Here is a 27,756-nt window from a genome sequence, read left to right as displayed (position 1 = left end):
TATGGAAAATAATAAAATAGGATATATAAATAAAAAACAAAGGTCACTCTCCAGTGATATCGTATCTATAAATTGTTTTCAAAATATACCCGCTTAGGTTTAGTAGATAAGATATCTCTGGTTAAATGCTTTAGGAGTGTGCCTGTTTGACATGTTTGCATTAGTCACTTTCAGATATACTATCCGGAAAGAAATGAGTAGGACGTGACTCTCCAGGCGATCCACCTCCCTGGTATACACACCACAGATCTATAGCCTATATGACTGTATACTGTATTTCCTAACAGCACTGCAGTCCAAACCAGCAGAATGCATTATATATGCAATGTGGGGAAGTTTCTTCCTTCATTAACTAGAAGGATGATCCATTTGCCAATGCTAATTCATTTCAATGAGCTAAATAAAGATCCTGTAATGTTATGCATGGCAGAGGGGCCGGCCTGCCATACCTACTGTTGAAGGAATTGGGGCGGGCGATGTCGCTCAGTCACGCCTAGCTGTGGGAACAATCACTAGATCCTAGTCTATCATTGCGCTCTCCTCCACGCCAGCCCTCACTGTGGGAAGTTCTCACACTCTCACCAACCCAGCACCGGTGGGAAAACGTCCTCCCACCACTAGGACTGTGCTTCCTCTTCCCTCGGAACCTCCCGCCCCCCTCCCCAGCCTTGGGATCGCTGAGACACAGTGTGTGTTCCCTGGATGGGAACCTGTCAGGAAATCTCGGGCTCTACAAAATGCCAGCTAAAAGCAGGTACAACCTGGTGGATGATGGGCAAGACCTGCGGATCCCGCTGCACAATGAGGAGGCTTTCCAGCACGGGATTTGCTTCGAGGCCAAGGTGAGAGCTACTAATGGGCGTTATGTTGTGGCTATTAAGCCCAACTTCTGTATTGGGCGATCGATGCCTCATGGTTATGGATATCGGGGATACATAGTGCATTGTGATCCTTGTAGTTATGTTCTGTGTGCAAGGTGACAGTCCCTACATATACCACTATCTTCTGTATGTTGGGGCAAGAGATGGTCACTCTATGTTGCGGGTAGAGGTGTGCAATACTTTTGGGGGGTAAGGGATGCCCCGTCCTCGTGTCTGTTGGGGTGAGAGATCCGTCCTTTATTATAAAGTAGGATACTGGACACTACATAAAAATAACACCCTGTTATTTTATAAGTGGATGGCATAAAAGTCAGTACTGTCGAATACAATGTATGCTTTGAGAATTAATGTATATTGCTTTTATAGTCTATAGGGTCAAGGGAAATATACTCCACTTACCAGATTCAGATTCATTGTGGTTAATTATTCTAGAAATCACTTCCATACACTAAAGTAGAATTGTACTAATCAATGGGCTGACTATCATCCAAAATTTATAATTTCTTTTAAATTATTTGCCACTGACAGCAATCGCATCATTGTATGTAAAGAGATTATGGTATTGATTTGATTTGCGTAAGCTGGCCGGCCGTCTTATGAGCACATAACACCACTCCAATCATCAATATTGAATGTTCCATATATAGGGCCTGATTCATTAAGGAACTTAAATTAAGAAGTTTCTTATTTTAGTCTCCTGGACAAAACCATGTTACAATGCAAGGGATGAAAAATAATTTTCTGTTTTGCACATAAGTTAAATACTGACTGTTTTTTCATGTAGCACACAAAAGCTTGATGGCTTATTTGTACACTGAAATTTGAAGTTGATATTTTGTGCTACATGAAAAAAGTCAGTATTTAACTTCTGTGCAAAACAGAAAACTAATTTTCACCCCTTGAATTGTAACATGAATTTGTCCAGGAGACTAAAATAAGAAACTTCTTAATTTAAGTTCCTTAATGAATCCAGTCCATAGTCTGTAATTTCCACAACTCCAGTGCTGCTTCTCCCTTTCAATCTTTACATTCACTGCCTATTCCTTACCATACACAACTTAAAGTCTGTGTAAACAAACATACAAAGTTCTGCGATGCTGCACAGCCTCACATAATTCCACTCCGCCACCCAAATGTCTGCTCACACTACTTCTCGCACACTAAAAACTGGTGTTGCCCAAAATGCTTATTAACTGTGATGGTAACTTTTTCATTGAACTTGACACGTTGATACTCAAATATACCATTATTTACACCACTGACACTTTATTGTCTTGTGCACAGGGAGGCTACTATTGTCCTTTTTTTATTTATTATTTTTGTTTTTTACAGGTAGGCAAATGGTGAGCTTATATAATCTAATAAGCAGCATGAATATCTGGGGGGGGGGGGGGTGTATGTTTTACTCATAGGCATCAGTCTCCACTCACCCTATGTTCCCATTGCATGTACCTGTATGGAAAGCACAGAACACAGGCCAGTCACAGCTCCAAGCCATTAACAATAAGTTTCCTTTATGTGTATCCTTTTCTCTTGTAAGTTTTCAAGTAGAGGCCCAGCACTGTTCATTTTTTTAAATTTTTTTTTACTAGCAGGCAAAATTAGCGATAGCACAGCACACCAAAAGGAACCCAAGTGTCTCCTGAAGTTTAGGCCTTGTGCTGTTACTGTATCACAAGTGGGCTTAGATATTATTATTATTATTATTATTATTATGAATTTTTATTTATAAGGCGCCACTCAGTGTCCGTAGCGCCGTACAGGGACAAACAAGTACAATACAAGGTGGGACAGCACGGTACAGTAACTCAGTAAGCTCAAAGCGCAGCTAGAGAGAGGGGGGAGGGAAGACCAGCAGGCGCCGGAGCCCAAGAGGGAGGGCGTGGATGACGGGGAGACCCCCCAGAGGGGTGGGGGGAAAGGTAGCTGGAGAGCAGAGTTGAAGGTGTAGGAAACAGGAGGAGAGAAGGCCCTGCTCAAGGGAGCGTACAATCTACAATATGACACTTCTGCTTTGGCTGCACTACATGAAATCAGTAACTATTTTACTGGGATGAACCGCCACAACTTTAGGAATGTCATTGGCTTTCTATCCATTGGCTAGCCCAGTGTCGGCTAACCTGCGACACTCCAGGTGTTGTGAAACTACAAGTCCCAGCATACCCTTCCAGCAATAAGCTGCTATATATTGGCAAAGCATGCTGGGACTTGTAGTTTCACAACACCTGGAGTGTCGCAGGTTAGCCGACACTGGGCTAGCCATTCTAGCATGGCGTTTCTCCTCCCTCTTATCACTCGTGGATCACTAACCACCACTGAAAGAAGGAGAATTTAGAGAAACATGTTGGGAAAGGGTATTTTATTTTTTATGGGTATACATCTATCACCAGTGCAGAAGAGTTGAGCATAGGACTGTGGTGGTTATCGCACTTATTATGGGCATAGGACTGTAGTGGGAAATAGGGCTGCAGAAGGCTGTTTTACAGTGCATTATGTGGTGGATGTTGATTGCATATGGTAGGCGTGCAGTTGTTATGCTGGGTACATTGAATTTGTGTGTACGTACACCTATATGGTGGGCATTGGACTGTGGTGGTCATTATGCTCTGCCCATATGTGGCTTCAGGATCTGTATACAATTTGGCTACCCATGTAATGGCCCACTTGGAGAAGATCCCAACACCGGGGTGCATGGACTGACCAGCCATATCTTTGCTGCCTTTAATGGGACCTGTTAATGTATTTTGAGATGACTCACAGACGGATAGTGGTAATTTTCCTACTAATTGTGATAGGGTATCGGGCTCCTTTTGGGTCTACATACATTGCAATATCATGTCTATTGCCCAATATCTCTATTAATACAACAGAATATGTGGCCAGCTTAACATAGATTATCACAAGATGTATCTTTGACATGTGCACTAAACCACGGTATCACTTTTAATAGGTGATTTAACTTGGTTTGGTTTAATTGACTGCTACAAATCCTTTTTTTTTTTTTTTTTTTTTTTCAGTTGAGCTACAACTTTTTTCTGTGGCTGACTGTAGATAAACAGTTGAAACAAGGCAGAGATTTGGGTGGTTTTTAAACTCCACAATCTGGGAACTTGCAGTACACTTGTTTCACAGAATCTATTAGGCTGATCTTTGTCCTCCTACTAATAATATTTTGAAGTGCTTAAAACTTTAAAGCCTGTTTGCAGCTTTGATAATATATATATATTTATTATATTAGTCCAGTTTCAGAATTTTTATGCTTAGAATATAAAATGATGTATACATTTGAAGAATGAAAAGGAGAAATACCAAGAGAACAAGCACCTTTTTATCTTTGTGTTTGTCTACATCTCCTTTTATTATTTTGTTTTATTTGGATGACTGCAAAGTTTAAATTTCTTACCATGTATTGCAGTCTGTAATATATGTAGAGGTTTGAGCTAATTCTTAGTATTCCTAGTATTGTATTGAGCACAATAGCATACTGCAGGGTTTCCCAAACCCAGTCCTCAGGGCTCCCTAACAGTGCAGGTTTTCCATATCTCCTTGCTGGAGCACAGGTGTAGTCATTACTGACTGACACATTGTAACAGATCCACAGGTGGTCCTAATTATGTCACATGTGATCCAGAAAACCTGCACTGTTGGGGAGCCCTGAGGACTGGGTTTGGGAAACCCTGGCATACTGTATTCATATCTTTGGTGTTGGCCAAGCTGTTACATGGAGAAAAATATAATTCCAGTTAAATGATGGAAATATGATAGTTATTGATAAGTGCAAATATTCGTTTAAGGGTTCTATAGTAACTGATGTAGGGTAAAATTATAAATAAGAACTTACTGCATGTGTTGTCATAAACAAGGGTGCTTACTATTAATAGGAGGTGATCTAGTCGTTGGGTTAACCTCATGAGTCATTGGAAGTCCCTCATATCCTGCTTGACCTATTATACAATGGGCCATTGTACAGTTTGACTTGGTGCTGGTCTCATTGTTCTTTCACCTTCTTACTTGTACGTTGTTCTTTATACATGTGTTGTTGTGGTTCATAATGATCTGTAATCCTTTATTCTAACTAGATAAAGGCTGGGGATTCTTTTTGGGATATTGCGGTAGTCGGAGACTCTAATTAGTGTTTTATCTTGCTGCGCAGTCAGACCTTAGACCACACAAAGCAGACATATACTCCCTTCCAACACGGAGTGTAATATAATATATAAGCAGTGTATATACCTTCTTAAAAAAGTATTACTTGATGCTTTTGTTTTCCTTCTCTGATCTTTTAAATCAGTCCACCTGTATTATTGGAGGCACCTGAATATGATTACCAATCAGCCATTTCTGAGCATTGGCATTTTAGTGAGTCACACTTTCCTCTTCCGAGTCGTGCTAATTATAAAACAAAGTAATACAAATAAACCTGAAATATTATAATTTAATAAATATCCATCCCATGGTCAATATTTACTTGAATCCCTGCCACTCGAACATATCCCCATAACATGATGCTAGTACTGCCTGGCAACATGGGGCGAGGGCCACTGCTTCTACCTTGTGGCCCCCTATGTAAAGGCCCTTTTTGTGGAAATCTTTTAACATTGTTGACCCTGGGGCATCATTGTCCATCTTGGCATCTGACTTTTGTAGCTTGTGTATTGTCATAGTTTGTTTTATATTTGCTTCTCTGACAAATGCTATTCTTGTTCGACAACTAAGTTTAGGATGCGTAACATTATATAGGCTGTGTAAATGCACTTGCACAAAAGGATATTCAATTATCTTTTACCCTTCACCAAATTTATGCCACTCTAAAGTTAGATTGCTTTCAGCTTCACTTTGAATGCCAAAATAACTTTATTTATTTTTTTGTTCATATGTTTGTTTGTTTTTGCTTTTTTTTTTTTTTATTACTTAACAAAACTTCATGCAAAGTAAATCTATTATGGCCAGCTGGAAGCTGGTAAAAGATAGTCCTCTGTAAATCTTGGGTAAAAGAAACATTGCGTCTTGCTTGTAGGAAATATCCTGCTTTGTCTAGTGCTTGGCTGTGTTCTGTGTTTAGTATGCAGCAAGGCCTGAGGCTGTGGTATTTTTTATTAGTATATTGTTGGCTGGGAACATTTCTTATGCTCTCATCTTATAGTGGCAGCAGGAGACTTACTTTTAAATCCTTCATGGTCTGATTCATAAATGAATGATGGATTTTTTCATCTGAATAAAATCTCTTTAGAACAATTATAAAGCCTGTGATCAAGGTGGGGTTTCGGTGTTCCCACACACTGCACTGTAACCTTCTCCTGGTTTTGGCTGATTTTCGTTTTTATACGCTGATCTCCGTCAGGCCACCTGTATTATTGGAGCCCCCTAATATGCTTAGCAATAAGTAATTTTTGAACTGCCCTGGCTCACTGGGTATACTGGTTGTAGCGCAAGTTTAACAACCTCACATGGCACATCCCCCTGTGAATACGTTCATTTATTATAATCAAATGGCAACACATGTGAAGGCCCTACAGAAGCTGTGTTTTCCAGACGTCGTATGACTTCTACAGTTATGGTAAACTACATATCACAGCTTTAGTCATTTTAACGTTTGTGATAAGTTTTATATTTTACAACTTTGCTCCCACTTGCATCAGGTTTTTGATGGTCCCGACTCCCAACAATCCCTTTAGACTCCTTGGATTCTACAAGTGCTTGTGGGGAGGGGGGGTAGCAAGGTGCTTCTGGTTGTCAGTGTAGAGTGCCCCTGGGAAGTCTTCCTCTATACCTCCACAGCTCTCCTGCTGTGAGGTGTGAAGGAAGAGTCCCTGAAATAGCATGGTCATTAAAGGGCATGTGGAATTTAGTGCTTTCTCTCATGGATGAAGGGGGAATTCCATAGAATTTATTTATCTAAAAAAAAAAAAAAACAACAATTTATATATTTTTTATTTTTTTTTTATCTATAAACTGCGTAAGGCTCTATGTAGTAAAACAATAAAATACTATCAGAGTAAAGCTGGGTATACACTACAAGTTTTTCATCCAATTATCGACCGTTTGGTAATATATTGCATTAGTGTATACCCTCCCACAATCCGGTTTTATCTTTACCAAAGAACATTGTATCATTTGGTTTTATAAACTTCCTTCAAATCGCAGTCAATGATGTTGGGCAAATGTGGAAGTGTGTACGCACTCACGGCCAGCAGCGTAGGCGCATGTGTGGAGTCGCGATTATTTCAGCATATTGTTATGAGAGATGAAGAGCACATATCTGAATAGAAATCATGTAGGTGCAGCACAGTGGCCTAGCACTTCTGCCTCACAGTGCTGGGGTCATGAGTTCGATTCCCGACCATGGACTTATCTGTGTGGAGTTTGTATGTTCTCCCTGTGTTTGCGTGGGTTTCCTCCGGGTGCTCCTTTTTCCTCCCACACTCCAAAAAACATACTAGTAGGTTTATTGGCTGCTATCAAAATTGACCCTAGTCTCTGTGTGTCTGTGTGTGTGTGTGTGTGTGTGTGTGTGTGTGTCTATATTAGGGAATAATGGTCTATTTGTGGGTGTATTACACAAAACTAATAGTAGCGGAAGATGAAGATTGGTCATGCACTAGACCCCAATCAGTGAACCAAATGAGGTAGCCAAATTTGGAAATTGTTCCCTTGTACGACCTTGTAGCATTTAGATTATGGAATTTCCTTGTACTGCGGCAGTTCTTCTGTAGATACTACTAATGTAGCAGTATGCTGAGAAGTATTGTGCCCTTCTTGTGCTCTATTGGCTACTGATATTTCTTGTATTTCTGCTGTATGAGCCAAGTTAACTGTAAACCCTTCACTAGCTTTGTGGAACAATAGGAAAGTCAGCGTGTGTTCATATCACTGAAAAAACAGACGTTCACTTGTTAAGTCAGAATAGTGTACCGTTCACACATTAGAAGTAATATAAAGTCTGTCTTTGTCTTGCAGTATATTGGAAGCTTGGATGTTCCTCGTCCTAACAGCAGAGTGGAGATTGTAGCAGCCATGAGACGAATACGGGTATGTTACATGTTTTTGCGGTCTGCATTATATATTGCTATGGGGAAACGCCTGTAACTGCCTTCCTTCTTTGTAATGTAAAACAAGTTATTACATATAGGCTTGTAAACTGTGTCCATGAAGGACAAATGACACCATTTGCTTAGTATGTTTCCAAATTATGGTACCGTGATGAATTTTAAAGACTTTTGCAAATTCAATTAGCTTGTATGCTTGTCGTGTGTTTTTTTTTTTTTTTTTGTTTGTTTATTTTTTTTAACTCCCTGGACCTGAAGCTGTAATATCTGAAAAATAAACATTTGGCATTAGTATAGATCAAAGTTGGTAAACAACTGATGAAAACCAAAGCAGGTGACTGATTTCAGATTAGAATCTTCTTTACAGATCTAACTCGTATTTGCTAGAATATACCAATTATGCCCATGACTCAAATTTTGGGGCTATATTTCACCTGGAATTTGTCCTGTCCTGGCTACTAATTATGGATATTAATAGGCTGGTAAGTCAGGATTATGATATACTGGGTCTAATACAGTGGTGAGAGAAAAAAGTCCAAATATAGTAGAAAATAAAAAATATATCTGCTATAACAAATGACAAAAGGGAAAAACTTTCATCTCTATTCGAATGACAAGGCCTCCTATTCATATAACCAGTCCCATTCCTTGTAGCAAATATGTGGGTGCTCTGGGATTTTACCTGTTACCTGGAGCTTATTTTAGATCATGCCTGTCCAACCTGCGGCCCTCCAGGTGTTGTGAAACTACAAGCCCCAGCATGCTTTGCCAGTATACAACCTGTTGATAGCTGGAAGGGCATGCTGGGACTCGTAGTTTCACAACATCTGGAGGGCCGCAGGTTGGACAGGCCTGTTTTAGATGCTACTTGCAGACTCTGATTTTTATTGTTTCATTGAACTCCTGTAGACTGAAAGCTTGAGAGCAGTGCCCCTCTTATATATTTGTCTGTTTTATTACTGTTTGTTCCCGATTGTAAAACGTGGTGGAATATTCTGGCGCTATATAAATGTTGATGATAACGCTTCAAGGTAAGGTAGCCTTGGTACAATCTGCGTTGTAACTTTACATAATGGGATGGGTTTGGACGGAGGATAAAGTGTCTTACAACCGTATTCAAACACTTGACCAATTCTCTCATTTCATTGAATAACACACCTTACACTTCTATGTGATATTTGTAATGAAAATCCATTAAATTCAGAGTCATTTTTTTAATGTTCAATTTTATTTTGCCAACTATCGCAAGCACAAAGTCAAATTAACATTGAAGTGGCTAAACAACAAAAAAGGTGAATGTCCAATGAATGGCCCAGTCAAACCCCAATTTCGCTCTGTTTGAGACTCAAGTTATCTGACAGATGAGTTAATGACAAGTGTCATCTGACCAACCTGGAGCAAATCTGCCTGATAGCCAGAATCACTACCAAACAGGGTAAAAAGCTGGTGCCTATTGACACCAAAGGACTTAAAGCTGCAGAAAGTGTTAGGTTATCATTTAAAAAAACAAAACAAACCATGTCGAATTAAAACAAAAACTGGTATGGCGTTTGTGTTTTAAAATACAAATGTCACAGAGAACAACATTTCAGTGTAGGATTTGTTGAGCAAATTCTAATTTGTTAAAGATTTTGTATACTTATTAAACCGAAGTTGTCCAAAAGTGCACGTCCACTTTAAACACGTTAAAGGTAATTTGTTGACCCATGGTGCGGCTTTACATATATTCCTAGCATATTTCAAGGTGCATGCTAACTGTACAGTCCTTAGAACTGTTATTGGAAAATCAATATGATCCTAGGTTTGGTGATAAAAATCCCATGGTGCCACAGTAGAAATATCACTACAAAGTGCTATCTACGTCCACTTTAGGACAACCCTACCAATTTAATTTATTATTTTCTTCTAAATACTGCTGTGATTGGCTTTACAAAGCAATCAACTCCCCCTTTCATGCAGTAACAAGGCAAAGGTTTGTCATCCTTTAGTGGTATGTCACAAGAGAAATGTTTTTACATAGTGCATACTTTGAGATTTATTTAATTTTTTTTTTTTGAGTGTTTCAAAGTACAGATAATTCTAGCAAAAATCAGCAAAATGTTTAAAATGAACCAAATCCATTGACATGGTATTATGATTTGCATTTTAATGTTCAAGTTCTCCTGGGGATAAAAGTACAGTAGCAAGATACTGTGCTCTCAGCTGTCTCTAACCAACACTGCAAGCTGCTGACACTGTCTCTTGGGGCTGTTTGCTACTAATCTGACTTGCAGAGTCTGTTACTCTGCAGCTTGAAATAGTCAGCTAGATGTTTTACATTGTAAAACAGACACAGATAGAGGAGGAATGGGGATAAATATGCTTGGAGCAGAAAGATTACAGCACAGACTGGATACTAATCCTCCCATCTCTCTGCATTTGAACATCAAATGTACCATTCCCACCACATGCTGTGTGTATATATGTATGTATATGTATGTGTATATATGTATGTGTGTGTATATATATATATATATATATATATATATATTATATATATATATATAATTTCTCTCAATTACACCTGTCGCACCTGGTCATTGTCGTGTTTTTTTTTTTTCGTTTTTTTTTTATACCTCACCCCAAGGATGTGAAAGATATGATTGAAAAATGTGCTATATCACATGGTCTCTTCATGGTCATACTCTGCTTTCATAGTATATTAATCGTGTGGGTGGCACACTGGTTAACATTACTGCCTTAGTGTTGGAGCCGTGGGTTTGGTTCCATCCAGGGTGCCATCTTGTTTGCTTATGCGTTAACCTATAAGTGAAGGAGAGAGCTAATGGGTTCGAGTTAGCTCTCCTTAACTTATACTTGTCAACATTGAGTTTTTGTCCTCAGGGAGGGGGGTGGGTTGCGTTAAACCCCTCCATCATGACAATATGACGGTTTTGTCGTAGGGCGGGGCCAAAATGACGCCATTCACCTCGAATCGTGTCATGGAGGCTCCCATCCTGTTCACTTCACTAGGAAGACCTACCCGGAAATTGTGAGTCTCCCGGACATTCTAGACACTATGGCATGTATTTGTAATGGCATCTGCATACATGTATTTATGGCACACATGTGGCAGTACTAGTACATTTTTAAAATGTGTATATTTTTTGTTTCTTTTTTGTAGAAATTGTGTCCTTTGACAGACGTGTTGCATTTTAAAAGACAATATGTATAAATATAAAATACCTTTTTATACAGTATTTTCTCCAATAGGTATGATACAAGCTATCGCTGGTCAGCAGATGTTTACATATTTTCTAACATGTGATTTAGGTATAAAAGGGGATCTGGTTTGGTAGATGCTTCCAGACAACTGTTTACCACTGGGTCTGTCTTTAGCTTTAGAAATCAGGGAATTGTGGCCTCTTTCTTTGTATAACTCATGAAAAGTCTTACATCTTTTTTCCTTGTGTGTGGGCTTTATAGCTTTGTTTTAATTGGTTGTTTCTAGCACAGTTTTGGCATTTTAGAAAGAATGGTGAAAACTGAAATTGTTGATGAGGCTATTGTCGAAAGAGGGCAGAGAAGTGAGGTTATAAGTCGAGGTGGGAGGTTAAAGACTTGTACCAGGCTTCGGTATTACAAAGGAATCTGAGGAATTTTCGAGTGTGGGAGGGCAAGCCATGGAATTCACTGACCAGAGTTCATTAGGGGGGAGAGGGTCACTGGGAGGAGAAATTGGATTAAACTTGGTAGTTCTCCTCCAGTTAATGTATTTGCTTGTTCAAAAAGTCTTGTGCTACAGGGTCTGTTGAGGGCTGTATGCCAAGAGAAAAGAAAATGATGCTGATTGATTCAAATAACTGAATCCAGTGAATGAATGAAAGTCCTTGGCAGCTTTTAAAGGTCATATGGGTTTCTACTTCAGCACTTGAAAATCAGACACCCAGCTCTTAAAAATGAGATCTTAAAGGTACAGTAGCAGGTTGGATATGAAAATAATTTATCCAGTTATTCTAAAAATTGGTTTGGAGCAGATATATTCTTAGAAACTGCAGATTTGGAGTGCTATCCATTGTAGACCATGTATTATTTCTGTAACTAATTTTCAGGGGTCATGTAAACTCATCTATTCATTAAAACAGCATATGAACCTTTGAAAGGTATATCGCTGCCTGATAATATTGCTTGTTTGTTGCTGTATTTGGTCATGTGCCAGTCCTGTCGGAGGCTTATCCTCACTACTCTCATAGACATATAATCTCTCACACACCTATATACATTTTACATGTGATATTGGTGTGTTTAAAATGAGGTGGTTATACATGTGTCTTTAGGACACATTTAAGTATAGGTAGCAAATGGATATCCTTTAGATCTCCCCTCTTCTGGGATTTTGTCTAGCCCTGATCTAGTCATATATGTTTCAAGAGTCACCATATTATTTAAATGTTAAATAACTTCCAAAAAGTGGACCGTGAGCTGAAAAAAGGTTATACAGTCTCTGCTTCAAAGTGCATATTTTAAATGTGAAGTGTACACTTCAGGCACATATAAACTAAATTACAATGCCCAAAACATATAATAGAGTAATTACTATTGTACAATAGGCAATAGGCTTAAACAACATTTTGGAAGTCCAGACGTTGCATTCGATTTAATATTGCAGTTCTTGGCGATCAATTCAAATTGGCTTTAAAAACAAGTATACTTGTTTTCCAATTAAAATATGGCTACACTTGCACATAAGATATGGCTGTAGAAAACATATATTACAAAAAATAGTAACAGCTATTCATATAGTAGCTGCATAATACACCTTTAGTAATCATATACAACTGTTCCTGTCCCGTTGTGGGTCTTTCAATCTATACCCCTACTACACTGATGTACACAATAGGGTGGATTTAATCAGAGCTTTGGAGTGTGGGAGTGAATCTGAGCACCCAGAGGAAGACTACACAAACTTGAGGGGAGAGAGCATATAACCTTGAACATAGATAAGGCCCTGGTCAGAATTAAACTTGTATCCCCAGTGCTGTGAGGCAGCAATGCTAACCACAATGGTACAGTGCTGCCCTAAACCTGGGCACAAGTTAGGGACAAGGTATAAATATGGACTGAAAACAATATATGTAGGTATAGAAAAAAAATCAGCTGATGAACTCGAGGTTGCTGGTCTAGAACCAACCTATTTATAGTGTTGTACATATTACAGCATGTTTATATATTTTTGTATGGTGCCATGAGCATGTTTTAGCACCGATACATGTGGGCCTTTCTCTTGAGGGAAATGGTGTTCTTACCCATCTTTTTCTTGTGTGCAGTTTAAAGGGTGTCGGGTGTTGTAGCGTGAGAGATGTGTGTACAGAGTTGGTATTTTCAATATAGCTGATAAATACAGTGGTTTCCATGACAACCTGTGCTGTGCCCTCATAGCGCCAGTCAAGAGATCTTTCTCTTTCCTGTCCTTTTACTTTGGTTTATTTAACCCTTCTGTGGTTTGCTGCATAAACACTAAGCTTCATAACCATTGCTTGCTTTGTCATAAGAAGCTGTTGGCACTTCTGTATACATAGCAGGACTAAGCTTGATAACTGAGAACATAGTGACAGGAACATAGAGAAAACGAACAATGACGCTGTGGACTGAATGTGCATGATAAACTGGTTTAACCTCAATACTTACCCTTAGCATTACTCCAGTTTCCTCCAGTCTATACTACCCCCCCCCCCTCCCTACCAATCTTCATAGCCACTGTTTTCAAAGCACTGCAATAATTAAGTTGACAATGTAATACGCTTTACCTTTTAATATCGCTGCTCTCTACCAATGGGTAACCCGTATGAAAACCCTGGTGTGTACTGTAGGTGCCCTGCTCACAACTGCATGATTTTATTCTGTGTGCTCAAGTACATTTAGTACAGTTACTTCATGTATAGGATTCAGCTCGGTAATACACAGCACCTGATATAGATATCCTGCTCCATTACCTGCCTTGTCAAGGTGGCTGTGCTCAATATAATATTCGGATAGGTAACATTGAACCCTATGAAGAAAGTAGCAACTGTCCAGATAAGAAAGTGTGTGGTCTCGCTGCTTGTTTATTTTTGTGACTGACAAAAGGATCTCCAGGATTTGGTCTATGTGGCTAGATTACTTATAAATAACTTATTTGGGGCTGGCACCAATGTATAATTGCAAATGCACATAATGTGTTATATTGGGATGTGTTATGTAGGGAAATGATTTGTTTTGATGTTTTGTAACTTTTCTTTGGAAATTCCCAGATTAGCTAAAGAGTGGAGGAAATGTTTATTCTGCAATTGACAGAAGAGAGGACTCATGTTAATTAGACCTTTGATATGTGTCCAACACACCTGAAGGCACAGGAAGGTTTAATTAGACGTGCTGTTAGATTTCCTCAGTGTCTAAAACAGGATGCATGATATCACAGATAAGTGTAAATTTTAAGTATGCATTACATTTTAATCTGTTTGGGGGAACATAGTATTTTGATACTAAAAATAGCTCAGATGTTGTGGAACCATCTTGGATCAAGGTGCTGGCTTACCCTCTGCCAGGAGTTATCTCAGAACTGTTGGAAAAGTGAGCTGTTTGAGTATGTAATGTATCATTCTTGTACCATCTATACTTCTGGAAAGATTGCTAGTACCACAGACGGGCGTGTGAACTGTCCTTGATAGGACTACTTGAGCTAATAAAGAATCTTTTCCTTCAAGAACCTGCATTGACAACTACTTACCCTGCTGTAAATTCCTGTGACCTACAGGTCAGACCCAAATCTAATCCGTTCTCTGCTTGATCTGAGGTGGACCCAGCATTCCAGTGCCAACATTTTGCCGGCTACCTGCAGCTCTGGCCAGGGGGGAGCCATCCACAGCAACCCTGATCTGAAGGCAAGAGGTCAGGTATACCAGCCCAGGTGTACCAGCAAGAGGGTACCCTAGCAGCGAGAGTTACCCAGAAGGAGGAGGTTCTAGATGCTGGTGTAGGAGCCAAGTGGTGGCAGCAGGCTCCTTCTACTGCAACCGGAGGGGCGTATTTGGGATAAACAGGGGCGGACGGTGGCAAAGTAAGCCCAGCAACAGACAGGGTGGCATAGGCAGTCCATCGGGTCACAGGCTGGTATTACAATTGCGATATAATGGATATTTCACTTCAAACAGCGGAGCTCTGCATGAGAAAACACTGGGAAGAGGACATAAATCATATACAAGTAACCCTTGCTACCCCCTGTTTTATTCCTAGTATTAAGGAGAGAATTCAAATGAGAGACACTTTCTTTTGAATATTGTGGCGCCTTGTTTCCTGAGCAATACATCTACTCGGCTAAGAAATGGAAGATTTCTATTTTATTTATTCTTTTCAAGCCCTGAAGAATAGACCTAATTTATGTCTATATGTGTGTTTACACTACAATAGTATATCTAACCTTTTGTACCAAGAACTATTAAAAATTTGTTCTTAATATAGGTTGTATATGTTTAATAAATGGGTAATGTGATCACAGATATGAGTGTGTAATAAATAAAAAAAAAAATATATAATTTCTAATCTATTAAACACAGTCCACTTTTATTCTTCATGAATGTAAGTTATTGTTTTGACATCTGCTTATTAATTATCTATTTTTCATTTACATGTCTGTAAAAAGCTGTTCTGATAAGGAAGTTCTGCCTTTCACTGGGATATATGACAGCGGAGCCTGCTACTCGCACTACTGATTCTTCTATAGTATATTCTTTCGTATTCTACGTTTTAGTGGGAGATACAGTTGCTGGTGTTGTGATGTGTTGACATCACCGTGATGTTGGGCTGCGCACCTAGTTGGCAATTATGGTAGGAATATTTGCCCATAGAGGTGTGAGGAAAAATGAGCGGAGATTACAGCTGTTAACAGCGCAAAGTGTTTGCGTGGAGGTTCGAGAAACACCATGCGCCAAATTGAATCTCTGCTTGTCATGATCCAGCACTCACTTGAGCCTACATGATGTGGGAGAGAAAGGGTTAATCAAAAACAACCACCTGTTCTACTTAAAATGATTAAAAGTTCCCCTAAAAATTCCACACACTAACTTTGCCTTACCAGTTATGCTACCATCAAGGTTTTTTGTGAAGAGCCGACAATCTTAATTAGGAATCCTTTGGTGCTCCCTTTAAACTAATCTATCATTTACTTTCATCAGTGTAATAAATTAAATGACCTCTCCTGACCCAGAGTTCTCATAAACCAAATGACCTGCCCTGTTTCAATTGTGTAGCGTTCTAAAACCAAGTTAAGTCTGACATGTGAATTCGTAAGAACAGGGACCTGAACTTGCTCATCATCATCAATGTATATAGCTCCGCTAGTGCAGCAGCGCTGTATAGAGAACGCCTTCACATCAGTCCCTGCCCCATAGAAGCTTACAATCCCCTAACGTACACACACAGACCGAGAGAGACTAGGGCCAATTTGATAGCGGCCAATTAACCTACCACTATAGTTTTTGGAGTGTGGGAGGAAACCCACGTAAACATGGGGAGAACATACAAACTCCACACCGATAAGGCCATGGTTGGGAATCGAACTTATGACCCTGGTTCTGTGAGGCAGAAGTGCTAACCACTAAGCTACCGTGCTTAGGAGTGTAATGTAATGTGGCAAATAAATCCACAATGCTTAAGATAAAAACAATTAACACAATGACATACAAAGATTTAATACTATAATGTCTTTTAAAATTCAACTGACAAACACAAAAATTCTAATCTTACAAATTATCATGTTTGTTTGCTGGAAGAACCGGAATAAGGAGACACATCAATATTTGATATTAATCATCAGCCCCTGTCCCATTGGAGCTTACAGTCAAAATTCTCTAACATACACATTCAGAGAGAGACTAGGGTCAATTTTGATATTAACGCCTAAAAAGTGAACAAAGTTTTAGCGTCCCAGGACATTTTTAAATATGCTGCAGGTACCCACAGCCTCCTTCCACTGTGATGTCAGAACTAGAAAGTCTGTGTAAATGCAAATTAGTTCTACCTCTGAAAATACCGTTCAAGTCGGGTTTTCTTCACCCTGACCTAACTTCTCACCAGAATGTCCTACAACAATTAATTTACCTTCACAAAACTGGTCATACGTTTCTTTTCATTTGCACACAAACATGACTCCTGTAGGAAAATATCACATTATTTTTTTTCTCAAATATAATGTGTTTTTATTTCCCTTCATTCACACTTATCCCAGCTACTCTGTCTGCGCCTCCAGACATTATTGATGTAACCTTAAAGAGAGATTTCAAAGGCCTCAACTCTTGTGACCCATGCCATAAATTGTTATTGGGCACTCATCTGAAACCATTGACCCCCCCCCCCCCCCCCCCAGTTCTCTAGCCATAAACACCTCCTGGGGCGATTAGAAGCTTTTAACACAGTCAAAGACATACATTTATTTAGCATCCCCTTTTTTAGGTTTTAACCCATGGCTGGACACAGCGTTCAGATGAGCCTCCCCAAGCTAATAATATGAATAAATTCACAAACACATATTTGCAGGTTTATATGATTAGTAATTAGCTTGTAGAACAGAAAATATAGGTTCTTGGACCATCCATTACCTACCTATTACTTAGCTTGCATAGGACACTGCCAAATCATATTAAATGTTATAGATTGAAATAAAATAAATGTAAATGGGATGTGCAGGATTGGTCAATCTGCATTTAAAAATGACCGGTGACCGGTAAATGATGGCGATCATTATGCTGTCACAAAACACTAGAAGTTAGAGGAGAAACGCTTTAGTACAGATTTAAACTGGGTGTTGCTTACTAACTTATGAAAATGTAATGTTTTTCTCGAAGGGAACATGGTATCTGTGTTTAGTGGATGAATTACATTTCAGTGCAACCTGCAGTTCAGGGACTGAACGTATCGGCTGCATTCTCCCTTTTATAGTAAATCATGATCCTATTTGCCATAAGCAGCCATATGAACCGATTGTACAGTTTACTGTGTTTACCATTATATATGGGGCACAAATTTATTTTTAAAGCTCAGGAAATACATTTGACTTTAATGTACCAACATATTGATTCTTATAGCTGTCCTGCTACCAGTGTGTGTGTGTATATATATATATATATATATATATATATGTGTAAATATATATATATTTATTAATGAGTGTGTGTGTATATATAAAATATATATTTTTACAACATTCACTCATAATTTAAAAACATTATGGTCTTTTATGCCTTTAGCATATAGTGGTTGACATACTAAACCTACCCTCTTTTTTTGTTGTTTTACGAAGTTTCTTTCCACATTAAAATCATCAATATAGAAGAGTACTTAACATTTAAATTTCCTGTTTCATGGCATGGTTGCTAATCATTAGTAAATTAACAGAGTCTCTAAAACAATTGTGAAATATTTTAAAAATAAAAAATAACAGTCACAAGCGCACTGGAATGTGTGCTGTCTCACTTGAACAAACCGTGTCACCACACCATAAACTTGATACAAAATGTACATGTGATGACCCAAACACAATATACAAATATGGAATTTTCAATCGAAACTGTTCTGTACTTATCAGGAATTGGTTCCAAGCGTAAATCTCAAATTGTCCTCAATTCCAGTTGTTCTTGATGTGAAACTTTTAAATGTTCAATATTCATTCATTGTACTCAAAGCAAAAAAACATGAACATAAAGCAGTAAGTTTAGAATATAAAAAACACCCTAGGTGCATGAAAAATTAAAAGGTGAAGAATCCAGAATTCCAAATCTAGAATATTCCACCAATAGAAATCATCCAAGGACCATCACCCTCTTATGCCTGCACTAGATTTCTATCTGTATAGTCCAATTTCAATTACTGAGTTGTGTTGTCATGCAGTGGATTATAGATTACCATAAAGAATGTGGAAATGGAAAAGAGAAGATAGCTTCTGGTGCATTACCTTTTATAACATTGAAAATTTAACATAAGAATTAACTTGGATGTAAAAGCATAAGAGTTCTCTCTCAGGGTAATGCAATTACTCCTACCAGATATACACGATTATTATAGCATGTACAGCTCTATAATTCTCCAGAAAGGTCCTGGGATAATTAATAGATGCTCTTCCTTAATCCAATTGTATCAGGTAATTTGTTCCTTCACTGGGTTCCAAATTAACCCCTATGGTCTTCCTCCACTGCGTGGCCAAAAGTACATACATTCCCACAGGGCAGTAACTAGGGCTGTGCGATAGGGGCGACAGCCCAGGGTGCAACGCTGAAGGGGGGCGCAGGTCTTGAAGCAAGTTATGTTTATTTAGCTCAAGTGTCCTGACAAGGACAGTTCGCACTGGTTTAAGGTACCAGTGATCAAAAAGTCAGAAGAAACAATAATACATTTAAATGCAACCCAGCGCTCTTTTTATACAGTATTTGGAGACTAGCTTAGCAGGAGGTAATCGATTCTCCGGTCCCTTTAACCAATCTGTGCTGATTCATGCAGGCTGCACGTGAATCAGCCCAGAGAGGTTAACACCTTTTTATATAGAGGCTAGTGGCAGGGAGGAGTGTGCTGTGCTTCCCCCCCTGTCCACGAGCTGCCAGGGAGAGGGGGACTCAGCCCACTTTCCTCCCTGGTGCTGTTCTGTTTGAGACGATTTATCTTTTAAATCTCCCGGCTAAAACTACTTCCAGGGACCCTGTACCGAGGTCTGGCTCTCGCCCCTGGTCGAAAATAGTACCAGAAGAGAGCAGCCAGCTCTCGGGGCGCATGTCCTGTCGCTTGCTGAAGCTCTTTCAGCTCAGTTATGCGGCTTAGCCTCCGGGGACCCCCAGGAGGCGCTGCACCTTCTAGATCTACTTGTATTCAGGAGGCTACTGTGGAAGCCCCTCTGGCAGCCACTGAAAGCTGGCTGCTGGGGGGGGGGGGGTGAAGGATCCAGGGACCACCAGGGACTGGAATCACAACCAGCACTCCAGTCTCCACAAACCGGAATCGGAGTATGGATGTAAACCCGGCTGGCAGTGCCCGAATCCCCACTGGACGACCAGGGACGGCTGGTACACTTATTCTACTGCACACAGTTTCATACACATAGTTCATTCATATTACATACATTTTACACATAACCTGTACACATTTACATTAGGCTGCACAGTTGCACTGTTTTACACTCCCGACGCCTAGTGCCGGGAGCTAACCCTTTCAGCGCTGCACACCAGTTCCCTACAGGCACTGCAGTGTCTAGACACCTATATTTTTACATTTATTTATTTAAAACCCTTATCCATACACTCTAGGCGCCGGGGTTTAACCCCTTCAAGGCACACACTACACCATACATTTTTATTTACATAAAAACATCTATACATTTTTTTTCTACACGCGGCGCCTAACGGTGCTTTAACCCCTCCGGAGACCAATTCAAGATGGCCTCCGCACGAGTGTGGCGGCCGGTACTCGGGCTACAGTACTAAAGTCTTGGACAAATAATATTAATACTCTGCCTTGCTGCTTTGGGTCCCTTAACACTCTGACATGCTGCTTTGTCCCCCCCTCACACTCTGCCATACTGCTTTGTCCCCCCCTCACACTCTGCCATACTGCTTTGTCCCCCCCTCAAACTCTGCCATACTGCTTTGGCCCCCCTTCACACTCTGCCATGCTTCCTTTGGCCCTTCTCTCACTCTCTGCCATGCTGCCTTTACTCCCCCTTGCTTCCGTTTTTGCACTTACCTTTGCAATTGGCTTCTTTCTTTCTTCTCTTCTTCTGTCTTCTCTTCTTCTGTCTTCTCTTCTTGCCGACTCCTCTTTGCGCCGCTCCTCACTGAACGTCGGGCGGGATAACGTCACACCCAACATTCAGTGAGAATGTAGCAGAGAGGAGGGGCGGCGGCACCGCGGTCACGTGAGTTTTTTTTTTCCCGCTCCCCCCACCAACGAAGAGGGGAGCAATCAGGGTCGGAGCCTACCGAGTGATAGCCCGACCCCCTGGCAGCCCAGTTCAACCCTGATGATAGCTATGCAGACTGCAAGGAACCAATAATCCACATTACAAGATTGGTTTGTGCTATGTTTACCGCATGTGGAACAGAGCCCAGTAAATACAAACAATGAAACCCCTGGGTCTGCAAGCCATTTAATTACAACCGTTTTCAATAAAAACATTTGATACAACTAAATTAAATACAAACGTTTTTTTTTACAGTGATTTTAATCATTATAAAAATAAATATAAGGTTACATTTTAAACAATACAAAACAATCGTTTGGCAAGAGTGCCAGCACAGAACTGTGCACAAATTACTCTGAATTTCCATTGAAGGAAGTGTGATACTTGACTGCACCTCCTATGACTCATTGTTTACAATCTGGAATTTGGAATCCCTTTAGTTTAGTTAGTGATGTAAATGATGGTGTATTACTGTGCTGTGACCAATGTGGATGTTTTATAAATAAATGATAACAGAGTTAAATAAAAGCCAAATGTCACTATGTCACCCATAAAAGTAAACCTCAGAATGATGTCACAGTATTGGAATATCAGAGCACAGTGTCCACAGGAGAGTCAGTTCCATCGCTCACATAGTTACTAACCATGACTGAGTTGCAGTAAAACAAAAATCACTTACTAAAACAAATATATAAACAAAAATCTATGGGCATGTATTACATTTTCAAAGTACAATTAAAGCAAGATTTTATTCAAGATTTTAGAACTGCTCTAATATTTAAATATTGCCTGCCTATATTATGTAAGCATAAAAAAAATGTTTCCCCCAAGGGAGTGGAGATTTAACATTGGATATCTTTTAATTTACATGTCCCTTTCCCAAAATGTCCTCCCTGCCCCATATGTGGCTGTGCAATTATTTAGTACCTGGCTCCTACAGCTGACAGTCTTCAGAAGGGAGATGTGGGTGAGGTACAATAGCAGCAAGACTACTCTGATGGAGTTCTACGCGTTGGAATAGCAACGGCATTGTTAAGCCTGTCACCAATATACATATAAATGGATCCCTGTAATGTCCCAACATCACAGTATTCAATACAACTTCTTACTTCACAATGGTCTATCAATGTATTTTGGTCTTAAAATTCACACAAGGTAACAACAGGGTCCACTGTGAATCATCTATCAATAAAGTAAAAATGTGAAGGTTTACTACTTGGACAAATCAACATTTTTGCACAACAAAAAGTAAAAAAAAAAAAAACAGTTGAAGAAATCATTCTGATAACTTATGACTTTTTGGGTGCTCCAATCCAGACGTTTAGAAATTCGTATACTGAAAAAGTAAACAGACAATGCTGCATTCAAGAGTTAGAGCAGAAAAGTAAATAATTTTTAGTATGTAAATGCTGTTTCACATCACGTGATCAAGTGTCCTGTACAGTCACACAATGTATATTGTTTGAGTTTAATGCTACTACAGAACTCCTATGTGGATATTCTCCCTGGGAGTCATGACTCATTTAACCTACTCCTACTCTGGCAATGTCGTTGGCAAGAAGTCAGGTGAATAAAACTCCCATGTTTCACCACTGCAAACAGATAATTTAATCTACAGTACATCTAAATATACCTGAAATATCAATGCTCTATGTGAGGCTATAGCAGGATTAGGATGCACCACCGTTCCTCCTTTAGCTGTACGTACTGACACTGGCTACGAAGTGTGGTAAACTACATGACATGGTCAGCTGCAGCCTGAGGACAACAAGGGGACAAAGACTTATTCTCCAGTTGCTCAAATTCAGGTTGTCCTTTCACAACAAGCGAGTTCCACACTTCTAGTTCTCTGAGTATATTAACCCAAAATACTACACCAACACCCTCTGCAGGTCTTACAGATTATTTAATTTTATATATTATAAATATGTTCTGCAGACCGCAAACAAAATAATTCTATAAAAAGCATAAAACAAAAAACAAAATGTACCTGAAACGACATGAAGCCAATTAGGTTGCCTTGTAGATTTTGCAGATTTTTAGGATGCGCACTTGGGTGGTGTCAGATTGAACACTGCAGATCTCATTTAGATTTGGGAGCAAGACCAATTTTGCACCTTGGCCAAACCATGTAATGCTGCAAAGGGGTCACCCCTTGCATCAGAACGTGGACTGTCCATGTGCAAATTTGCTCCCTCTCTCTGGATTTGCTCTGAACGCCACATGAGACCATGCGTTGTTTTTTTTTCACTTAGAATAACACAATATTCTGAAGAATACTCAGTAACACAGTAATGTGTCAGTCAATGGGAACCACAGTTACCCAGTCAAAGATGATCGTTGTAGTTTTCAAAACGCTATGTTGAACTTTTTTATTGATTTAAAATAGGTTTTTTTTCCAGCTCATTTATGCAATTTGTTCTTCAATGTCTGTATCCTCAATATAGATGATTATTGTAGTTTCTGCAGGCTCAATGCAGTACTGGTAGTATATGCTTTTGATTACTGTATGTAATAATTAGTATGCTTTGGACCAGGCACTGGGAATGAGAGTTGATCTTTGTCTGTAGTTCCAGGTAGGTGGGTTGCTCTTTAGTTATATATACAGATATCTGGGCGTCTTTAATGCACATAAACATCAACCTTTCAACAAATTATTTTCAATTTACTAAGCTGTGCGCTACCTTTACTTATCCTGCATGCGTCATAAGTAACAAGTATGGCTACAGTTGTTCAACTGGCAATCAACGCATGTTTCCTAATACATCTAACAGGGGTCAGAAAGAGTAGCATAAACACAGTTGACCATGGGTTGCAGTTTTATACATAGACACATTTCTTCAGTCTTCATGACACAACTTGACATATAATTTCCTATATGCGGCACAAGCACAAAGTTTCCAATAGTCATAATAACGCACACACGAAGGGTAATTTACAGGTTGCAAAAGTGCAAGCTTGTAGCACTCCTGCTTTTGCACCCACATGCAATAAACAAGATTTTATTTTGCAGGACAAGATTATTTAGAGGAGTTTAAGGAATGGTGAAAGTGCATGTACATCATCATCAGCAGCGGCTATTTATATAGCGCCACTAATTCTGCAGCACTGTACAGAGAACTCGTTGACATTAGTTACTGCCCCAATGGAGCTTACAGTCTAAATTCCCTAACACACATATAGACAGACAGACTAGGGTCAGTTTGATAGCAGCCAAGTAACCTACCAGTATGTTTTAGGCGTGTTGGAGGAAACCGGAGCACTTGGAGGAAACCCACACAAACACAGAGAGAATATACAAACGACACACAGAAAAGGCCATGGTCGGGAATCTAGCTCATGATCCCAGCGATGTGAGGCAAAAGTGCTAACCACTAGGCCACCGTGCTGCACTGAGTCCCTCCCTGTTTCATGGGAGGGTACAAAGCCTTTTTCGCCCTGTAAAGGCACTTTATTTCAGCTCTTGTTGAATATCTGCAGAAAAGGTGCACTTCTACCAACGTAATGACAAGCTTCAAACACAAAAAAGTTACATATGTAATATAGAGTATGTTCCAACTTTCATGATTAATACACAAATAAAGTAAAACCAAACAATATTTTAGAACAGTCATTTTAATGCATAAAGAGATCAGTCCTAAAGAGCAGTTTGGACTTTGAAGTAATGCTTTATTATTTCTGTAATGTGTATTCAAAGGAGTATTCCCGACCCCTTAGATGTAATTTTGCAGTCCTTAGATAACCTTATTGTTTAAATAACAAAACTAAATATGTTTATTATCAATTTTGAAAGCTTGCCAACACTTTTGAGAGATACTTAAAGATTATGTTCATTTCATTCAATATAATCGACTGAACAGGAGGGAAGAGAAGCAGAGAGACAATAATTTAGGTCCAAATTAGAAGCTGTCCCTCTGAAAGAAGAATCCTTGTGAAATATAGGAGATAAAACACTGCTGAACTCACAGCATCTGGTCAAGTGAACCTGGGCCAATTGCAGGGGTGCAGACGATAGCTCTTCCCAATCGCACTCTTCTCAAATGATGGAAACGTTCCTTTAGCTCAATCTCCTGTGTACCAGATGATAAACTATACAGTGAAGTGGTCCCTTTCAGTGAATACAAATCACCGTTTTCTGATGCGTGATTTAATGCTGTATAGAGAACTTGCACAGAGTAATTACCAATAATACTAAGATTGGTCGAGGCATATGGAGCTTCTGAGGGAAGCAGCTGTGATAGATGTCTGGGTATCAGGGGATGCTAGAAAATTAAATGAATTTTGTTTTATTGTGGCAGCTGGAAAGCGATTTCCCTAGTAGCGTAACATCCTGTCTCTGAAATGGAAGTTCACACTTCAGATCTATGTAGATTAAGATGAAGATATATATATAGACTGTACAACACATGGGGCAGATCAGTGGCCTTAATGGTTTAGCATTGTATCCAAAGTATAAGTTCAAGGTCTGTTCAGTGAGGGTAGCTGATTATACAGTGCTCTGTGTATGAAAGCTTTATAGCATTTTTTACACTTCACTAAAAAAGTCCTCAATGTACTCTTCTATTCCAGGTTGCCATATTAGTAGGGAGGTACTTCTCTAAATGAGCAGGCACGGTGTAAATGACCACTTTCCAAACTTGCTTTGCATAAATACACTTTGTGGATTGGTTAAATCAGACACTGGATGTAGCCAGTGATATCACATTAGCTTTTAGCTTTTTGACCTGTATTAAAGATTTGGAAGTAACTTCAGTTGTCGATGATAGAATGTGGGGGTGATACTTTACTTTTTTATCTGTGGCAAGAAAATATATAACATTAAAAGGCACGATGCGGCAGAAAATACAGACAAACCAACATGACAATAAACATTGAGAAATATATAATTGGCCATATTTTAAATTGGATACTAGACCTAAACATAGGTGAAAAGCTTTCTAGCTAAAAAAACAATGATTAGGATAAATCAAAGGATGTTGGTAATCTGGAAATATGAGGTAATGTATGCTATGGGAAAGTCTATCCAGAAACTGTTCTTTACTTTTTTAACAGAGCCGTAATGAAATGTCAGCTCACAACTGAGGAATTAATTTTACCTTCATGGTTGATATCGGAAAATTTCAATTATGGCTATTAAGCCTATTTCAATTATGGTGATAAGGTCAATATGGAAATGTCCCTACCGATGCTGTCTCTGGCGCTACCTGCTCTATTTACGGTACTTGTGTTCTGCGAGTAAACGCAAATGGTACAGTGGAGTGTTCCCCATTGACCCCTTATGCGCTGGTTACCACCTCATTTTGCATTTGACACACAGGGGGGTATTCAATTGTTAGCGTTAACGCTCTCATACGAGCGCTCAAAAAATCTTAGCGTTAATACGGTAATTACTCGCGGAATTTCAGCTCGCAGCCCTCTGAGTGGCGAGCTGAAATTCTGCGAATAAACTACCGTATTAACGCTTTTCGAGTGCAATATTACCGTATAAACTGTAATATTTTTTGAGCGCTCGTTTTTTAGCGTTAACGCTAACAATTGAATACCCCCCACAGTGTCACTGGCATTTTCCTAATGCCCCGTGGGTAACCTGCCTAAAAGATTTTTTAACATTTATTTGGGTAACTGTTACTTTTACACATCCTATTGAAAGTAACCTGCTAGTGGGACTACAATCATTTCATACTGAATCTCAGGGGTACAAATATAATACTGCCTTATTAAAATGGGACAATTTAATCTTTACTTAAGGAACTGTGGGTTCATATGTGTAACTATTCCTTTAACGTCCCTTTTGGCCGACTGTTTGACCAGAGACCACTAGTTCATAACAGAGACTTAATCAGAGATACCGAGCCATATATCCAATTTGCATACAGTTTTCTAGTGGCAATGGCACTGATCAATAGCTTTTATGGTGTAAGACGTGTGAGAGGTACTACACTTTTGTTCTTGGAAACATTTTGCATATTTCCAAAAATAATTACTTAAGTTAGGATCAAATCCCTAATTATTGGTTTTGTGGGCTAGAGGTGGATGCTTTACGGTGCTTAGGAGCTATTTTTTACACCGTCCAAATTTAAGGAATGTGTTAATTTGCCAATGCACAGGGAAATATCCCGCTGATGGATACGAGTGACAGGATTTTTGTCTAAACTGGCATAACATTTAGGGTAGATGTACTGAACAATGTAAACAAGTGTTGATTTATGTCCACCTGATTCCTTTTCTTTTCTGAGCTCTCATTGGTGGAATATTAACCCTGTGGACATTAACCAGGTCAGTAGTGATTGCATGCTGGGCCTGCTCAAATTGGCACCTCTTTGCTTCAGTTCTATCATATCTAACACATTCACTCTTGGTGAGCACATTTTTCACACGTTACAGTTCTTGGTGGGAATGATGCATGTAGTGAGCGTCTGGAACTGAGGAGCCCACACGGGTTATTATTGATCACTGTGACAGCTGCACAAAAATAAATAATACAGATATGATTAATAAGATTATGCTTAGTGTATGACCTTTCGGCATGCTTTTTGAATAATTTGTTTCCGTACCCATCTGTGCCTTGAGATGACGTTTGTGCTCACCGCTAAATTGTAAACAAAGTATGGGCGCGCTTTGCAGTTGCTTTAAACTCCAGGCACCATTTGGCAATAGTGAGTACAGTTTGTACAGAAGTCTGCCATGTAGCTAACGCTAGAGAGCCTTTTGGTTGGCTGAAACTTAAACTTGCTAGTAAATGTGAGATGGAGCATGTCTCAAAGTTGTCTGGATATAACAAGCACTTGTCCAAAGCTTTTGGTTTGTTTTATGAATTTAGATGTTGAAAAGCTTATTTGCATTTACTTGCTTTCTTCTGGAAGTCTGTTGCAGA

The 27,756-nt window shown here is 39.4% G+C and overlaps 1 protein-coding gene across 3 annotated transcripts in view; it reads left to right on the top strand.

Moving 5' to 3' along the window:
* Positions 1–558: 558 nt before the first annotated feature.
* Positions 559–27,756, top strand: part of NOS1AP (nitric oxide synthase 1 adaptor protein) — a 79,891-nt gene continuing 52,693 nt past the window's right edge. The window contains exons 1-2 of one of the 3 annotated variants that reach the window (XM_075182503.1): positions 559–842; positions 7,839–7,910. In XM_075182503.1, the coding sequence (XP_075038604.1) occupies positions 738–842; positions 7,839–7,910 (177 nt within the window). In that variant the 5' untranslated portion in view covers positions 559–737. Of the gene's footprint in view, positions 843–7,838; positions 7,911–26,369; positions 27,159–27,756 lie in introns of those variants that run through there. The other 2 variants (XM_075182500.1, XM_075182502.1) reach the window with 2 other exon arrangements.

This window comes from Mixophyes fleayi, chromosome 8, assembly GCF_038048845.1.
Source record: "Mixophyes fleayi isolate aMixFle1 chromosome 8, aMixFle1.hap1, whole genome shotgun sequence".
Lineage (NCBI taxonomy): Eukaryota > Metazoa > Chordata > Amphibia > Anura > Limnodynastidae > Mixophyes > Mixophyes fleayi.
This window is presented reverse-complemented; position numbering and strand designations above follow the sequence as displayed.